The sequence below is a fragment of the Antechinus flavipes genome, chromosome 3 (assembly GCF_016432865.1).
Source record: "Antechinus flavipes isolate AdamAnt ecotype Samford, QLD, Australia chromosome 3, AdamAnt_v2, whole genome shotgun sequence".
NCBI lineage: Eukaryota > Metazoa > Chordata > Mammalia > Dasyuromorphia > Dasyuridae > Antechinus > Antechinus flavipes.
This window is the reverse complement of record NC_067400.1, coordinates 199573281-199593015: the sequence shown is the minus strand read 5'-3', so window position 1 is coordinate 199593015 and position 19735 is coordinate 199573281. Positions and strand designations below refer to the sequence as shown.

The 19735-nt window shown below is 33.4% G+C and overlaps 1 protein-coding gene across 1 annotated transcript in view; it reads right to left on the bottom strand.

Moving 5' to 3' along the window:
• The window catches only part of ADGRG2 (adhesion G protein-coupled receptor G2), a 167519-nt gene that overhangs the window by 93888 nt on the left and 53896 nt on the right, over window positions 1-19735 (bottom strand). The window contains exon 2 of the mRNA XM_051984400.1: window positions 5342-5460. Coding sequence (XP_051840360.1) covers window positions 5342-5459 — 118 coding nt within the window. The 5' untranslated portion in view covers window position 5460. The remainder of the gene's footprint in view (window positions 1-5341; window positions 5461-19735) is intronic.

Here is a 19735-nt window from a genome sequence, read left to right as displayed (position 1 = left end):
GCATATTTTCATATGTCTACAAATAGTTTCAATTTCTTCATCTGAGAATTGTCTATTCATACTCTGACAATTTGTCAATTGGAGAATAGTTTGATTTCTTATAAATTAGAGTCAATTCTCTATATATTTTGGAAATGAAGCCTTTATCAGAACCTTTGACTGTAAAAATGTTTTCCCAGTTTATTGTTTCCCTTCTAATCTTGTCTGCATTTATTTTGTTTGTACAAAAACTTTTCAATTTCATATAATCAAAATTTTCTATTTTGTGGTCAGTAGTGATCTCTAGTTTTTCTTTGGTCATAAATTCTTCCCTCTTCCACAGGTCTGAGAGGTAAACGATCTTATGCTCTTCCAATTTATTTATGATCTCATTCTTTATACCTAGGTCATGAATCCATTTTGACCTTATCTTGGCGTTTGGTGTTAAGTGTGGGTCAATGCCTAGTTTCTGCCACACTAATTTCCAATTTTCCCAGCAATTTTTGTCAAATAATGCATTCTTATCCCCAAAACTGGGATCTTTGGGTTTGTCAAACACTATATTATTAAAGTTATTGGCTGTTTTGTCCTTTGAACCTAACCTATTCCACTGATCAACTAGTCTATTTCTTAGCCAATACTAGATGGTTTTAGTAACTGCTGCTTTATAATATAATTTTAGATCTGGTACAGCTAGGTCACCTTCATTTGATTTTTTTTCCATTAATTCCCTTGAAATTCTTGACCTTTTGCTTTTCCATATGAACTTTGTTGTTATTTTTTCTAGGTCATCAAAGTAGTTTTTTGGAAGTCTGATTGGTATAGCACTAAATAAATAGATTAGTTTAGGTAGTATTGTCATCTTTATTATATTTGCTCGCCCAATCCAAGAGCATTTAATATTTTTCCAGTTGGTTAGATCAGACTTAATTTGTGTGGAAAGTGTTTTGTAGTTTTGCTCATAAAGTTTCTGATTTTCCTTTGGCAGATAGATTCCTAAATATTTTATACAATCAGTAGTTATTTTAAATGGAATTTCTTTTTGTAACTCTAACTGTTGGGTTTTGTTAGTGATATATAAAAATGCTGATGACTTATGTGGGTTTATTTTGTATCCTGCAACTTTGCTGAAGGTGTGGATTGTTTCTAATAACTTTTTAGTAGAGTCTCTGGGGTTCTCTAAGTATACCATCATATCATCAGCAAAGAGTGATAATTTGGTTTCCTCATTGCCTATTCTTATTCCTTTAATCTCTTTCTCAACACTTATTGCCAAAGCTAGCATTTCTAATACAATATTAAATAGTAACAGTGATAGTGGGCAACCTTGTTTCACTCCTGATCTTATTGGGAATGGTTCCAGTTTGTCCCCATTGCATATGATGCTTACTGCTGGTTTTAAATAGATGCTACTGATTATTTTAAGGAAAAATCCATTAATTCCTATATTCTCAAGAGCTTTTAATAGGAATGGATGTTGGATTTTATCAAATGCTTTTCCCGCATCTATTGAGATGATCATGTTTTTTGTTAATTTGATTATTAATATGGCCAATTATACTGATAGTTTTCCTAATATTGAACCAGCCCTGCATTTCTGGTATAAATCCTCCTTGATTGTGGTGTATTATTCTGGGGATGATTTTCTGTAGTTTTTTTGCTAATATCTTTTTTAAGATTTTAGCATCAATATTCATTAGGGAGATTGGTCCATAATTTTCTTTCTCTGTTTTCAACCTACCTGGTTTAGGTATCAGTACCATGTCTGTGTCGTAAAAGGAATTTGGTAGGACTCCTTCAATCCCTATTTTTTCAAATAGTTTATAAAGCATTGGGGCTAATTGTTCTTTGAATGTTTGGTAGAATTCACATGTGAATCTATCTGGTCCCGGGGATTTTTTTTTAGGGAGTTGATTGATAGCTTGTTCTATTTCTTTTTCTGAAATGGGACTATTTAAGCAATTTACTTCCTCCTCTGATAATCTGGGAAGCCTATATTTTTGGAGGTAGTCATCCATTTCGCTTAGATTATCAAATTTATTGGCATAAAGTTGGGCAAAGTAACCCCTTATTATTTCTTCAATTTCCTCTTCATCAGTGGAAAGTTCTCCCTTTTCATTTTTAAGACTACTAATGTGATTTCCCTCTCTCCTTTTTCTAATCAGATTTATCAAAGGTTTACCAATTTTATTGTTTTTTTCATAAAACCAAATCTTAGTTTTATTTATTAATTTAATAGTTTTTTTTTTTACTTTCTATATTATTAATTTCTCCTTTTAATTTTAGAATTTCAAGTTTAGTAATTGATTGGGGGTTTTTAATTTGGTCTTTTTCTAGCTTTTTAAATTGCAGGCCCAATTCATTGATCTTTTCTTTTTCTATTTTATTCAAGTAAGCCTCTAAGGATATAAAATTTCCCCTTATTACTTCTTTGGCTGCATCCCATAAATTTTGGTATGATGTCTCCCTGTTGTCATTATCTTGAGTGAAATTATTAATTGTGTCTATAATTTGCTGTTTCACCCAATCATTCTTTAAGATGAGATTATTTAGTTTCCAATTACTTTTTGGTCTATTTACACCTAACTTTTTGTTGAATGTAGTTTTTATTGCATTGTGATCTGAAAAGAAAGCATTTACTACTATTTCTGCCTTCCTGCATTTAATTTTGAGATCTTTATGTCCTAATATATGGTCAATTTTTGTGTAGATTCCATGAACTGCTGAGAAGAAAGTATGCTCCTTTCTGTCACCATTCAGTTTTCTCCAGCGATCTATCATACCTAATTTTTCTAATATTCTATTTATCTCTTTAATTTCTTTCTTATTTGTTTTATGATTTGATTTATCTAAATCTGAGAGTGCAAGATTGAGATCTCCCACTATTATAGTTTTGCTGTCTATTTCTTCTCGCAACTCTCTTAACTTCTCCTTTAAGAAGTTAAATGCTATACTACTTGGTGCATATATGTTTAATACTGATATTGCTTCATTGTCTATAGTATAGATATAGTTTCCTTCCTTATCTCTTTTAATTAGATCAATCTTTGCTTTTGCTTGATCTGAAATAAGGATGGCTACCCCTGCTTTTTTGACTTCACCTGAAGCATAATAGATTCTGCTCCAGCCTTTTCCCTTTACTCTGTATGTATCTCCCTGTTTTAAATGTGTTTCCTGTAAACAACAGATTGTAGAGTTCCGACTTTTGATCCAGTCTGCTATCTGCCTCCTCTTTATGGGAGAGTTCATCCCATTTACATTTACGGTTAAAATTACTAATTCTGTATTTCCTGCCATCCTAATATCCCCAGATTATACTTTTCTTTTTCTTGCCCTCCTTCTCTTCTTCCCTAGTATTAAACTTATTGTTCCCAGTTACATCACACAGCTCTTCCTCTTTAGTATCCCTCCTTCCTCCCTTTGAATCCCTTCCCCTTTCTTGTTCCCTTCCCTTATTACTCTTTTTCCTTCTCCCTTTTCCTCTCCCACTTTTTAATGAAGTGAGAGAAGAATGTCTGTAAAACAAATATGTCAATTATTTCCTCTTTGAGCCAACTCTGATGAGAGTAGGATTGACATAATGTTCCTCCCCTCTCTAAGTTCCCTCATATATGATAGGTTTCCTTTGCCTCATCGTCACATGTAGTTTCCCTCTTTTTATCTCCCCTCTTCCCTTTTTCTGACACTATCCCCTTTCCACTTCTACTTCCCTTTTTTATATTATATTGGTAAAATCAAATTATACATATGGTTTTTATGTATAATCACAACAGAAAAACAGTTCTCAAGAGTTCCTTTTACCTTTTTCTACTTCTCTTGAGTCCTGTTGTTTAAGTCTGGTTTTTTCCTTAGAAACAGATGGAATTCCTCTATTTCATTAAATGTCCATCTTCTTCCATGGGAAAAAATACTCAGCTTAGCTGGGTAGTTTATTCTTGGCTGCATTCCAAGTTCTTTTGCCTTTTGGAAAATCTGATTCCAGGTTGGGTGTCCTTTCTAAGAGAAAGTATTAAAGTACTTGTACTTAGATCTTTCTAACAGAAGTCACAATTATTAAAATTTGGGATGAACTATTAGCAGTTCTCTATAACTTTTCTAGATACATTCATATTACCAAATTGTATAGGCGCACTTACTGCCAATACAATTCAGAAATTATTTTTTGTTTTGGGTAATTTTCCAATTGTTTCATGTGTATGAATCTTACCTCTCCATCTATATTTTAAAGTATTTGAAGGCTGGGTTTGCTTATTATTTTTCTTCATTGACTCCCAACAGTTAAATGTAGTGCTGATCACATACAAAATGAATAAGATGATGGGATCAAGCTACCCAGCAGCCATAAGAGTGTCACTCAGTAGATCCTATTGTCCATGTTCTATACTGAAATTTTGTTTTCCATTATTGGGTAGTTTTTCATTTTCATTAGTTTGAGAGATTAGAGAGTTTTCTAATCTATACAGTGAGGTTTCTCTTTGATGGCCAAGGAAAGTATATTTTAAATATTGTCTACATATTTAATACATAAATATATAATACACAATATCAGTAATATAAAGTTATATAATCCTTCCTGGTTTTTATAGCTCTTTTGCCCATCTCATCTCCCAGGGAAATTTTGCTTTCTTTAATTTCCTTCTTCAACTTATTCTTTTTATTTTTTTTTTTTTTTAGTGTTTCCATGGAATTGCTTTAGGAAAATGTTCCATGCTTAGTTTACTAACATTTAACTTGAAATTAGTCTTTTTTCAATTTAAAAAAAATATTATTCTTATAGTATTCTGGAACCTTCTCCATACCACCCAAGGTGTTCTTTTTTCTTTTCTTTTCTTTCTTTTTTTTTTTTTTTAATAACTTTTTATTGACAGAACCCATGCCTCCCCTCTCTAAGTGAGGGTAATTTTTTACAACATTATCCCTTGCACTCACTTCTGTTCTGATTTTTCCCCTCCCTCCCTCCACCCCCTCCCCCAGATGGCAAGCAGTCCTATACATGTTAAATAGGTTACAGTATATCCTAGATACAATATATGTGTGCAGAACCGAACAGTTCTCTTTCAACTTATTCTTTTAAAGAAATTTTTATTTTGACTTCTGAATTCTCTTTCTCTTTCTCCTTCCCCATTCACTGAGAAGGCAAAAATATGATTCTCATTATATATGTGTGTGTGTCTGTGTATGTACATATTTTCACATTAGCCATATTTGACTTAATCTTCAAAATTATTTGAAATCTGTTCTCCAAAAATGAATTCTATTCATTTTACTGATTGTTTTATTTTTTTCTCGAACTTTCTATTTTGGTGTATAAAAGAACCTATCAAAAAAAAAAAAGGAAAAGAAAAGAAAAAGGTTGACTTACCTTTTTGAGATGTAATTAGAACCATGTGAAACCAGATCACAACCACAGATATTTTAAACTTCAGGAAAAGAACTTCAGTTCTGCCAAGACCATAGTATTGTCCTCCAGAGGAAATCATTCTAGAACATATGAAGGAAAGAAAATCTATTACCCAATTCAAGTAAACAATATTTTTAAAAAGTCTCGATTATGTGCCAGGCAATAGGTATACGAAGTGAAAAAAACAAAAAAACAAAAAACTAGTACCTACATTCAAGGAGTGATTCACTGAGGGTAAAGAGGTGAGATGAACCATTTAATATACATGCATAGCTATGCAAAGTAATTCCAAGAGAAAAAAGTAATAACAATTGAGGGGTTTTAGGAAAGGCAATGTTAAAATTATGTATTTTAGCCTAGAGGCAATAGGGAGCCACTGAATATTTTTGAGTACTGGAGTGTCATGGTTAAACGTGTTTTTAAGAATATTGTTTTAGTAATGTTTTAGTAATGTTGTGCTAAATAAAGCACAAGATAAATAAGCCATAGTCTTTGGTCTTAAAGGATTTATGATGTAATAGGAGACACTAAGGAAAATTCTTTCCTAAAGTTTGTTATGCTCTTGGCAAGGGGAAGAATTGTAGCATCAGTCAGTCGGTCACCAAACATTTAGTACTTACTATGTACCAGGCACTATAAGTATTAGGGATATATAAAGAAAGGCAAGAACAGTTCCTAAATTTTTTTTTATTAGGAGAGACAATCTGTAAATAACATAATATATACAAAGTAGATAGAAGGTAATCTCAGAGGAGAAGGCATTAGGAGCTGATAGGATGAAGGAAGATTTTCTATAGAAGGTGGGATTTGAGATGAATCTTGAAAAAAGACAAAAAACAAGATGTGGAGATGAGGAGGGAGAATCTTTTATATATATATATTTATTTTTTATTTAATAATTACTTTATATTGACAAAATCCATGCCAGGGTAATTCTTTTACAACATTATCCCTTGCACTTGTTTCTGTTCCGATTTTTCCTCTCCCTTCCTCCACCCTCTCCCCTAGATAGCAAGCAGTTTTATATATGTTAGATATGTTGCAGTATATCCTAGATACAATATATGTTTGCAGAACCAAACAGTTCTCTTGTTGCACAGGGAGAATTGGATTCAGAAGGTAAAAATAACCCGGGAAGAAAAACAAAAATGCAAACAGTTTACATTCATTTCCCAGTGTTCTTTCTTTGGGTGTAGCTGCTTCTGTCCATCATTGGTCAATTGAAATTGAGTTACATCTCTTTGTCGAAGAAATCCACTTCCTTCAGAATACATCCTCATACTAGTTTGTTGAAGTATATAATGATCTCCTGGTTCTGCTCATTTCACTTAGCATCAGTTCATGTAAGTCTCTCCAAGCCTCTCTGTATTCATCCTGTTGATCATTTCTTACAGAACAATAATATTCCATAACATTCATATGCCACAATTTACCCAACCATTCTCCAATTGATGGGCATCCATTCATTTTCCAGCTTCTAGCCACTACAAACAGGGCTGCTACAAACATTTTGGCACATACAGGTCCCTTTCCCTTCTTTAGTATTTCTTTGGAATATAAGCCCAATAGAAACACTGCTGGATCAAAGGGTATGCACAATTTGATAACTTTTGGGGCATAATTCCAGATTGCTCTCCAGAATGGTTGGATTCGTTCACAACTCCACCAACAATGCATCAGTGTCCCAGTTTTCCCGCATCCCCTCCAACATTCATCATTATTTTTTCCTGTCATCTTAGCCAATCTGACAGGTGTGTAGTGGTATCTCAGAGTTGTCTTAATTTGCATTTCTCTGATCAATAATGATTTGGAACACTCTTTCATATGAGTGGTAATAGTTTCAATTTCATCCTCTGAAAATTGTCTTTTCATATCCTTTGACCATTTATCAATTGGAGAATGGCTTGATTTCTTATAAATTTGAGTCAGTTCTCTATATATTTTGGAAATGAGGCCTTTATCAGAACCTTTAACTGTGAAGATGTTTTCCCAGTTTGTTGCTTCCCTTCTAATCTTGTTTGCATTAGTTCTATTTGTACAAAGGCTTTTTAATTTGATGTAATCAAAATTTTCTATTTTGTGATCAGTAATGGTCTCTAGTTCATCTTTGGTTACAAATTTCTTTCTCCTCCACAAGTCTGAGAGATAAACTGTCCTATGTTCCTCTAATTTATTTATATTCTCGTTCTTTATGCCTAGGTCATGGACCCATTTTGATCTTATCTTGGTATATGGTGTGGGTCCATGCCTAATTTCTGCCATACTAATTTCCAATTATCCCAGCAGTTTTTATCAAATAATGAATTCTTATCCCAGAAGTTAGGGTCTTTGGGTTTGTCAAACACTAGATTGCTATAGTTGACTATTCTGTCTTGTGAATCTAACCTTTTCCACTGATCCACTAATCTATTTCTTAGCCAATACCAAATGGTTTTGGTGACTGCTGCTTTATAATATAATTTTAGATCAGGTACAGCTAGGCCACCTTCATTTGATTTTTTTTTTTCATTAATTCCCTTGAGATTCTCGACTTTTTATTGTTCCATATGAATTTTGTTGTTATTTTTTCTAGATCATTAAAATATTTTCTTGGAAGTCTGATTGGTATAGCACTAAATAAATAGATTAGTTTAGGGAGTATTGTCATCTTTATTATGTTCACTCGGCTGATCCAAGAGCACTTAATATTTTTCCAATTATTTAAGTCTGACTTTATTTGTGTGGAGACTTTTTTATAATTTTGCTCATATAATTCCTGACTTTCCTTTGGTAGATAGATTCCCAAATATTTTATGGTATCAACAGTTATTCTGAATGGAATTTCTCTTTGTATCTCTTGCTATTGGGTTTTGTTGGTGATGCATAAAAATGCTGAGGATTTATGGGGATTTATTTTGTAGCCAGCTACTTTGCTAAAATTATGAATTATTTCTAATAGCTTTTTAGCAGAATCTCTGGGGTTCTCTAGGTATACCATCATATCATCTGCAAAGAGTGATAGTTTGGTTTCCTCATTGCCTACTCTAATTCCTTTAATATCTTTCTCGACTCTTATTGCCGAGGCTAGTGTTTCTAATACAATATTAAATAATAATGGTGATAATGGGCAACCTTGCTTCACTCCAGATCTTACTGGGAAAGGTTCCAGTTTTTCCCCATTGCATATAATGCTTACTGATGGTTTTAAATATATGCTCCTGACTATTTTAAGGGAGGAGGGAGAATCTTTTGGGGTTTTCTTGGTTTGCCATTTCCTTCTCCAGCTCATTTTACAGATAAGGAACTGAGGCAAACAGGGTTAAGTGACTTGCTGAGGGTCACACAGTTGGAAGGGTCTGAGGCTGGATGTGAACTCATGAAGATGAGGCTTCCTAACTCTAGGTCTGGTATTCTATAAACTGTACCATGTAGCTGCCAGTGGTTAATAAAAAAAAATGCTAAACTAGGAATCAGGACATTTGGGCTTTAGACTAGCTCTAATACCAACTTTCTGTGAAATCTTTGAAAAATGGCAACTATGTGGTACAGTCTTTCTTCCTTCCTTTCCCTCCCTCCCTTCCATCTTCTTTCCTTCCTTCCTTTCTTTCTTCCTTCCTCTCCCTCCCTCCTTCCTTCCCTCTCTTCCTTCCTCCCCTCTCTTCCTTCCTTCCCTCCTCTCCCCCCCCCCCCCTTTTCTCCCTCACTTTTTCCTGTGATGCTATGGAGCTGACCTGTGCTTTCATACCATAAACAAAGGGACAAAAGGACATGATTGACCCCAACTATTTACAAAAATTTATATTGGATTAGCCAGATGTAGTCTTTAATAGAATGAAAGGACATGCTTAGCTGAATTAAGGCAGAGAAGGAGATGAGGACTACAAATTGCTCCATATCTATATCTTTTTTTTCGTCATTATGTCTATTAGTGTAGCAAACACTCACAATTTTTAAAAATTACAATTTTATCCTTCACTGCTTGCTCTTTAGCTTTTGTATATTTTATATGTTCTGTAGTTACTTTTGAAGTTATCTTTCTAATTTCTCCTGAGAGTTTTTATTGTTAATATACAGAAAGGCTGATACTTTTTACAGATTTATTTTATATCCTACTACCTTACCTTGATTGTTTTTATTTCCATTACTTTTAGTTAAAATTTTAGTGTTCTCTCAAAAAGTTATTATATTTGATATGAAAATAGTAATTTTATTATCTCTTTGTCTATACTTACTTCTTTAATTTCTTTTTTGTCTTATTATTTTAGCAGCATTTTTATAACTATTTTAAATAACAGTTTTGGTAACAGATATTCTTGCTTTGCTCCTGATGAGTTAGCATTTTTCTCTCATAAGTAATTGTAGATATTGGTTTTAAATATACCATTTACCATTTTAAGAAAAACAATTTATTCTTCTACTTTTTGAGGTTTATTTTTCAATATAAAATGATGATAAATTTTGTCAAAAGTTTTTCTGTTTCTATTGGTACAATAATGATATTTGCTGCTTTATCATTTTTAAAATTTATTATTTTTGTAGTTTTCCTGATATTCAATATCCCTACACTCCAAGTCATAGTGTATAACATTTTAATATATTGTTATAGATTCTTTATTAACATTTCCTTCAATATTTTATAGGAATATTGGTCAATAGTTTTTTTTTTTTATTCTGTTTTCTCTCTCCCTGGATTAGGTATCTGGAACATGCTTATTTCAAGGAAGAAGTTTGGTCAGCGCCCTTCTTTCCTTACTTCTAAAACCATTTTATATAATATTGGAATTTATTGTCCTTTGGATGTTTAATAGAATTTTCTTGTAAACACATTTGATCCTGATATTTTTCTTTGATCATTCCTTTATGATTGGTTCAATTTATTTTTGTGAAAAATTCTCTAATTCCTTTTCTGTTATTCTAAATATTTAAAATATTTATAAATATTAATATATTAATCACTTGCACATATATAACCTGTATCACATTGCTCACCATTTCAAGGAGGGGTTGATTTGGAGTTTAAAATAAAAACCAAGTGTTAAAAATGGATTTTACATGCAACTAAGGAAAATAAAATATTATTTAAAAAGAAATTTACTAATCTACATGGGGAAAAAGTAATTCATAAAATTTAATGAAATAAATTTTTTTTTAAATAAAGTACCTTTGGGACAACTTTATTAGCTGAGAACATGACAAGAATGATATGTACTTCTTCCTGTTCCCATATAATTTTAATTTCTCCCACTTTTTTGCTGATTGCTGTCAATTAATTGGATCTATGATTCCATCACTATAAGGGAGCATACCAATGCATACCAATACTTAATATTATTATTGTTGTTGTCATACTGAAGTGTTAGAAAAGGATGATATAATTTCATAGTTGCTATTAAATAAGAGATTAGAAGAAGAGATGAGTAATGATGACAACTTGTTGGAGAAAGATATAAATATTTATTGGCTTGATATTAAAAGTATAGATGGCAGCTATCATTCCAGGGAACATAGTCAGGAATGTGATGGAAAACATCCTCAAATCTGTCAAATCTGATGACTATGATCCATTCTTTTTTTTTTTCTTATAACTTTTTATTTACAAAACATATATGTGTGGATAGTTTTTCAATATTGACCCTTGCAAAATCTTCTGTTCCAACTTTTTCCCTCCTTCCTCTCCCCCCCTCCCCTTAGATGGCAGGTAGTCCAATACATGTTAAATATGTTAAACTATATGTTAAATACAATGTATGTATACATATTTGCACAGTTATCTTGCTGTTCAAGAAAGATTGGATCTAGAAAAAAGGTAAAAAAAACCTGAGAAGGAAAAAAATGCAAACAAACAATAACAGAAGGAGTGGAAATGCTATGTTGTGATCCACACTTATTTCCCATAGTTCTCTCTCTGGGCGTAGCTGATTCTCTTCCTTACTGAACAATTGGAACTGGTTTGGATCATTTCATTGTTGAAGAGAACCATGTATGATCCATTTCTGATGATACACGTGGGTACAAATGATACTGCCAAAAAGAATCTAAAAAGCATTGCTAAGGATTGAGAAGGCTTACACAAGAAATTGAAGACTTGAAGGGAACAGATGGTAATTTCATCACTACTGTCAACCCAAGGCCAGGGCTTCAGAAGGATATGGTTTATTTGGAAAATGAACAGTTCATTAAGAAGATATTCTTTGAAAATGTGGTCTAGATTTTTGAATTACAGTTAAAAATAAAGAAAGTAGGGCCATTTTTTAAAAGGAGGTAGACTATAGATCTAATGAAAATGTATTTTTCTTGAGTGTTACAACTAATTAAAGGGACTTTACACTAAGAATATATATTTGTTGAATTAAATGGAATTTAAAATGAAAGAGGAGGAGGGCAAATATTGTTTATGTATCTGCTAAACTGGAGGCCACAGACAATGGCTATAATATAAGAAGAACAGAAGTAGGAATGACTAGAAATACACAGATGACAAAAACCAAAGCAGGAATCAGAAATAAGAATTGTTTGAATAATTGACTCTACATAATGTGTCAAATATAAACAAGGTGACTGAAAGGTTTTAATTTAAGGAATTAAATAAGTATAAATGGAAGAAATATGAATGCAAAAACACTTATTAAATGCTTATTATGTTCTAAGTACTGTTCTAAATATTTGACATTCAAATAAAAAAGTAAAGCAATCCATTCTCTCTTTTAAAAAAAATTAAATAGTATTTTATTTTTCCAAATAAATGTAAAGATAGTTTTTAACATGCATTTTTGTAGGCCTTTATGTTCCAAAATTTTCTCCCTCCCTCTTTTACTTCCTCCCTTCCCAAGACAGCAGATAATCCTATGCAGGTTAAATATGTGCATTTCTTTTAAAAACACATTTCCATATTTGTTATATTGTAAAACCATGCCTTCTAATGGGAGAATCCAACACACATTGAGAAGTGCTGATAAGAGAAGGACATTTTGACCAGAAAAGTTATGAAATGGCGAGTGAAGCTGTTTGGGGAGAAGAATGATACTTTACCCCTACCTCCTTCTATGAGCAATGGTCAGTTTATTTGATATAGTTCCAGAAGAAGAGATAAAAGGAGAATCCATATACAGTAGCAAGGCAGCCAGCAAGTAGATGGTTGGAAAAAGGAAATAGAGAATGATCAGGATGTGCCTGAAATTGTGAGCCTTTTGAGATAATTACGCTTAGTGGGATAAAAACCATTATTGAAAATTGGCTGCAGATGTTTATATCTTAATCAAAAAAATTGGTAAAGTGAGATTGAAGTGGAAGGTATGGAGAAGATTGGCAGCATCTATTGAAAATATTTATTCACATGAAGAAATCTAAAATAGGAGAGAACATTTAAGTGAAGATCAAAAGAAAAAGAAACAAAATCATATTATCATTAAAGTATACTATTGACCACCTGGACAGAAGGATGAAATAGCCAATGAATTCAGTAAACAGGTCACAAGTCAGTCCTAAAAACATATATAGGTCTTCAATTAAAGAGATATGTGCCAGAGCTTTCTCTCTTCTTTCTCTCTTTCTCACTCTGTCTCTTGCACTCTCAGTCTCTGTCTGTCTCTGTCTCTCTGACTGTCTCTCTTTGTTGGTCTCTCTGTTTCTGTGTCTATCTCTCTTTCTCTCTCTCTCTCATACACACACACATACTCTCTCTCTCTCTCTCTCTCTGTCTGTCTCTCCTTCCCTCTCTCCCCCTTCCTTACTTTCTCTATCTACTCCCCTCACTTCCCTTAATTACTCATCTTTCCTCTTCTCTCTATTTCTGTCTACCCCCTTCCTTATCCTTTATTCTGTCTCTGTGCCAAAACAAAAGCCCCAAAGCATCTAAAATTCCTTGATTTGTCTTAATGATCATTTATCCTTCAAAAGGTGGAGGAACTCATTTGGGCAAAGTCTGGTCTATATTTGATTCCAATCAACTTATGAGAATTTATGCCTAGAGATGGGAATTTTGGCCAAAATTGATGAATCTGTCATAGAATTTGAGAGAGAGAAGGGAAGACAACTTGGGCATAGTTAAACCTTTGATTTTGAGAGAGAAAATTCAAAGGGGTCAGAAAAAAAGATAGATAATATCCCATAAATTAAGATTCTACAGGAATATTCAGCGTGGCAAAGAAGGAAAGTTCTCAAGAATGAAATTCTGATGGCTCAAAAAAATGTAATTATGGGGACAGAGCCAAGATGGCAGAGAAGGCATATGCGACTTTCTAAGCTCCTCTCATACCCTCACTACTAATTACTAAATTAAGCCTCAAAAGTAGTGCTTGACTGGAAAAATTCACGAAGATTGGAAGTACAACAACTTACCAGCCGAAGATAATCTGGAAAATCGCCAGAAAAGGTTTGTCCTGAGTGGCGGGAGCATGGCAGTGCAAGCAGGCGATAGAACCAGAGGTTAGCATACACAGCAGCTGGGGTGGGGGCGGTCTCCTGGCTGGAAAATTTACAAGGAGGACTCTACTGCAGGTTGACTGCTCTGCTTTGGTTACAAAGCAGTAGACCAGCAGAGAAATTAAAGCCAAAGGCAGAGGCTACTCTAAAAAGCACCAGAACCTAACAGGATTTGGTTATACCCACCCAAAACCAGAAGTGAATGACTCAGCACTGACCATAGTATAGCTGTGCAGCCGCATTCTGCAGCACAGGGCTTTTGCCAAGGTGGCAGGGGGGCACAGTCCAGGGCAGCCTCTAATCTGCACAGTGTGGGGCTCGGCTTGGGGCAATAGAATTTCCGAAGCTTGACTGTGCTCCCCAGGGCAGAGACATTTTTGGTGCCCCACGGAGCTATTCATAGGGCAACTGCTAATACCCATAGGCCTACAGAGGGGCTTTTGCCTGGGGCAGTGACACTTTCACTTCTAAGCCTCTAGTCCCAGGACAATCTGAGCAACAGGGCTCTTTACAGGGCACTTCCACAGCTTGGCCTGTGCTACCCAGGCCTGAATCACTTCTGGTGGTGTGGAGCTTTTCCCAGAGCAGAATCACTTCTGCAGCTTGGTCACTCTTTGCAGCCCATTGGCAGGATAGCTAATGTCCATATATCTATGACTGCTCTGCAGAGGAAGCTGGTAAACTCCTTGCCCTGAAGGCAGACACTAAGGGCATGAAAAAAAAGAGAGTAAAAGAGTCAAAAGGACCATCCATAGCTTCTATACAGAAAAAGATCAGGTTTTCAATCATGGGGAGACTAATAGCATACAGTCTCCAGACAAAACCCCAAAGGGGGATGTAACCTGGTCCCTATCATACAAGGTTCTCGTAGAAGAAACTATAAAATATCTTAAAAGAAAGCTAGAAGAAAAATGGGGAAAGCAAAGAGAAGCCATGCAAGAGAGTAACAACTTCCTGAAATGTGAATTGGAAAAGGTAAAGCACTCCCAGGAAAGTAGGATTTGTGAATTGGAAAAGACAAAGAACTCCCAAGAAAGTAGCATTTGTGAATTGGAAAAGATAAAGAACTCCCAAGAAAGTAGCATTCGTGAATTGGAAAAAGAAAATAACTCAGTAAAAAAAAAAAATAGTGAAATGGAAAAAAATTCCATAGAGCAAAACAATTTATTTAAAAACTCAAGTGGACATATACAAACAGAAGTAAAAAAAAGTTAATGAAGAAAATAACTCATTAAAAATCAGAACTGAATAGAAATGAATGATTCATTGAGACATCAAGAATCAGTCAAACAAAACCAAAAAAATTAAAAATTAGAAAAAAAGTGTTAAATATCTACTTGGAAAACCAGCAGACCTGGAAAGTAGATATAGGAGAGATAATCTGAAGATTATTGGACTACCTGAAAATTATAATGAAAAAAAGAACCTACATACTAGTTTACAGGAAATCATCAAAGAGAACTGCCCAGATATAATAGAATCAAAAGGTAAAATAGACAATGAAAGAATTCATCGAACATCTTCTGAAAAAGACCCTAAAATAAAAACTCCAAGGAATATTATGGCTAAATTTCAGAACTATCAGACTAAAGAAAAAAATATACAAGCAGCCAGGAAAAACAATTCAAATACTGAGGAGCCACAATAAGGATCACTCAAGATCTAGCTGCTTCCACATTAAAAAATCAAAGGATCTGGAATCTGATATTTTGAAAGGCAAAAGAACTTGGAATACAGCCAAGAATAAATGACCCAGCTAAGCTGAGCATTTTCTTCCAGGGAAGAAGATGGACATTTAATGAAACAGATGAATTCCATTTGTTTCTAAGGAAAAAACAGAACTAAATAAAAAATTGATCTCCAATCATAAGACTTAAGAGAAGCAGAAAAAGGTAAAAAGAACTCTTGAGAACTGTATTTCTGATATGGATATATGTAAAGAGTACATGTATAATTTGATTTTACTGATCTAACATAAAAGAAAGGGAAGTAGAAATGGAAAAGGAATAGTAACAGAAAAAGGGAAAAGGGGAAATAAAAAGAGGGAAAGTACATCCCAAAAAGAGGCAAAGGAAACCTATCATATTTGAGGGAATTTAGAGAAGGGGAGGAACATTGTGTGAATCTTAATCTCATCAGAGTTGGCTCAAAGAGAAAATAATTGACATATTTGGTTTACAAAAAAACTTCTCTCACCTCATTAAAAAGTGGGAGAGGAAAAGGGAAAAGGAAAAAGAGTAATAAGGGAAAGGTACAAGAAAGGGAAAGGAATTCAAGGGGGTGGGAGGGATTCTAAAGAGGGAGAACTGTGTGAGGCAAGTAGTGCCCATAAGTTTAATACTGAGAAAGGAGGTAGGGGGGACAAGAAAAAGAAAAGCATAATCTGGGGATATTATGATGGCAGGAAAGACAAAATTAGTAATTTTAATTGTAAATGTGATGAACTCTCCTATAAAGCAGAGGTGGATAGCAAACTGGATCAAAAGGCAGAACCCTACAATATGTTGCTTATAGGAAACACATACAGAGTAAAGGTAAAAGGCTGGAACAGAATCTATTATGCTTCAGGTGAAGTAAAAAAAGCAGGGGTAGCCATCCTTATCTTAGATCAAGCAAAAGCAAAAATTGATCTAATTAAAAGACATAAAGAAGGAAACTATATCTTGCTAAAAGGTAGTATAGACAATGAAGCAATATCAATACTAAACATATATGCACCAAGTGGTATAGCATCTAACTTCCTAAAGGAAAAATTAAGAGAGTTGCAAGAGGAAATAGACAGCAAAACTATTGTGGTGGGAAATCTCAAACTTGCACTCTCAGAATTAGATAAATCAAACCACAAAACAAATAAGAAAGAAATCAAAGAGTAAATAGAATATTAGAAAAGTTGGATATGATAGATCTTTGGAGAAAACTGAATGGTGACAGAAAGGAGTATACTTTCTTCTCAAAAGTTCATGGAACCTATACAAAAATTGACATATTAGGACATAAAGACCTCAAAATTAAATGCAGGAAGACAGAAATAATAAGTACTTTCTTTTCAGATCACAGTGCAATTAAAAACTACATTCAATAAAAAGCTAGGGATAAATAGACCAAAAAGTAATTGGAAACTAAATAATCTCACCTTAAAGAATGATTGGGTGAAACAGCAAATTATAGACACAATTAATAATTTTACCAAAGATAATGACAACGATGAGACATCATACCAGAATTTGTAAGATGCAGCCAAAGGGGTAATAAGGGGAAATTTTATATCTTTAGAGGCTTACTTGAATAAAATAGAGAAAGAGAAGATCAATGAATTGGGTTTGCAACTTAAAAAGCTAGAAAAAGACCAAATTAAAAACCCTCAATCAAATACTAAACTTGAAATTCTAAAATTAAAAGGAGAAATTAATAATATTGAAAGTAAAAAAAAAACTAATGAATTAATAAATAAAACTAAGAGTTGGTTTTATGAAAAAAAAAACAATAAAATAGATAAACCATTGGTAAATCTGATTAGAAAAAAGAAGAAAATCAAATTGTTAGTCTTAAAAATGAAAAGGAAATTAGAGTAATAATGAATTACTTTGCCCAACTTTATGCCAATAAATTTGATAACATAAGTGAATTTAATTCACAATTTTGAAGGACTACCTCCAAAAATATAGGCTTCCCAAATTAACAGAGAAGGAAGTAAATTGCTTAAATAGTCCCATTTCAGAAAAAGAAATAGAACAAGGTATTAATCAACTCCCTAAGAAAAAATCTCCAGGACCAGATGGATTTACACGTGAATTCTACTGAAACATTTAAAGAACAATTAACCCCAATGCCATATAAACTATTTGAAAAAATAGGGAATGAAGCAGTCCTACCAAATTTCTTTTATGACACAGACATGGCACTACTGATACCTAAACCAGCTAGGTTGAAAACAGAGAAGGAAAATTACAGATCAATCTCCCTAATGAATGCTAAAATCCTAAATAAAATATTAGCAAAAAGACTACAGAAAATCATCCTCAGGATAATACACCATTACCAAGTAGGATTTATACCAGGAATGCAGGCCTGGTTCAATATTAGGAAAACTATTAGTATAATTGATCATATCAATAACCAAATTAACAAAAACCATATGATCATCTCAATAGATGCAGAAAAAGCATTTGATAAAATCCAACATCCATTCCTACTAAAAATACTTGAGAGTATAGGCATAAATGGACTTTTCCTTAAAATAATCAGTAGCATCTATTTAAAACCATCAGTAAGCATCATATGTAATGGGGACAAACTGGAACCATTCCCAATAAGATCGGGAATGAAACAAGGTTGCCCACTATCACCATTACTATTCAATATTGTATTAGAAGTGTTAGCTTCGGCAATAAGAGTTGAGAAAAAGATTAAAGGAATTAGAGTAGATAATGAGATCAAATTATCATTCTTTGCTGATGATATGATGGTATGCTTAATTCTACAAAAAAGCTATTAAAAATAATCCACACCATTAGCAAAGTTGTAGGATACAAAATAAAACCACACAAGTCATCAGCATTCTTATATATCACTAACAAAATCCAACTTTTAGAGTTACAAAGAGAAATTCCATTTAAAGTAACTACTGATAGTATAAAATATTTAGGAATCTCTCTGCCAAGGGAAAATCAGCTACTGTATGAGCAAAACTACAAAACACTTTTCACACAAATAAATTCAGATCTAACCAATTGGAAAAATCTTAAATTCTGTTGGATAGGGCGAGCAAATATAGTAAAGATGACAATTCTACCTAAACTAATCTACTTATTTGGCGCTATACCAATCACAATCCCTAAATACTACTTTAATGACCCAGAAAAACAAAGTTTATGTGGAAAAACAAAAGATCAAGAATTTCAAGAGAACTAATGAAAAAAAATCAAATGAAGGTGGCCTAACTGTATCAGATCTAAAACTATATTATAAAGCAGCAGTTACCAAAAGCATTTGGTATTGGCTAAGAAATAGACTAGTTGATCAGTGGAATAGTTTCGGTTCAAAGGACAAAATAGTCAATAACTTTAATAACGTAGTGTTTGACAAACTCAAAGACTCTAGCTTTTGGGAAAGGAACTCACTGTTTGACAAAAACTGCTGGGAAAATTGGAAATCAGTATGGCAGAAACTAGGCATAGACCCACACTTAACACTGTACACCAAGATAAGGTCAAAATGAGTTCATGGCCTAGGCATAAAGAATGAGATTATAAATAAATTAGAGGAACATAGGATACTTTACCTCTCAGACCTGTGGAAAAGGAAGGAATTTATGACCAAAGAAGAACTATTAGATCATTATTGATCACAAAACAGAAAATTTTGATTATATCAAATTGAAAAGTTTTAGTACAAACAAAACTAATACAGACAAGATTAGAAGGGAAACAATTAACTGGGAAAACATTTTTACAGTCAGAGGTTCTGATAAAGGCCTTATTTCCAAAACATATAGAGAATTGACTCTATTTTATAAGAAATCAAACCATCCTCCAATTGATAAATGGTCAAAGGATATGAACAGACAATTCTCAGATGAAGAAATTGAAACTATTTCTAGCCATATGAAAAGATGCCCCAAGTCATTATTAACCAGAGAAATGCAAATTAAGACAACTCTGAGATACCACTACATACCTGTCAAATTGGCCAGAATGACAGGGAAAGATAATGCAGAATGTTGGAGGGGATGTGGGAAAACTGGGACACTAATACATTGTTGGTAGAATTGTGAATACATCCAGCCATTCTGGAGAGCAATTTGGAAGTATGCTCAAAAAATTATCAAAATGTGCATACCCTTTGATCCATGTGTATTACTACTGGGCTTAGATCCCAAGGAGATTTTAAAGAAGGGAAAAAGACCTGTATGTGCAAGAATGCTTGTGGCAGCCCTCTTTGTTGTGGCCAGAAACT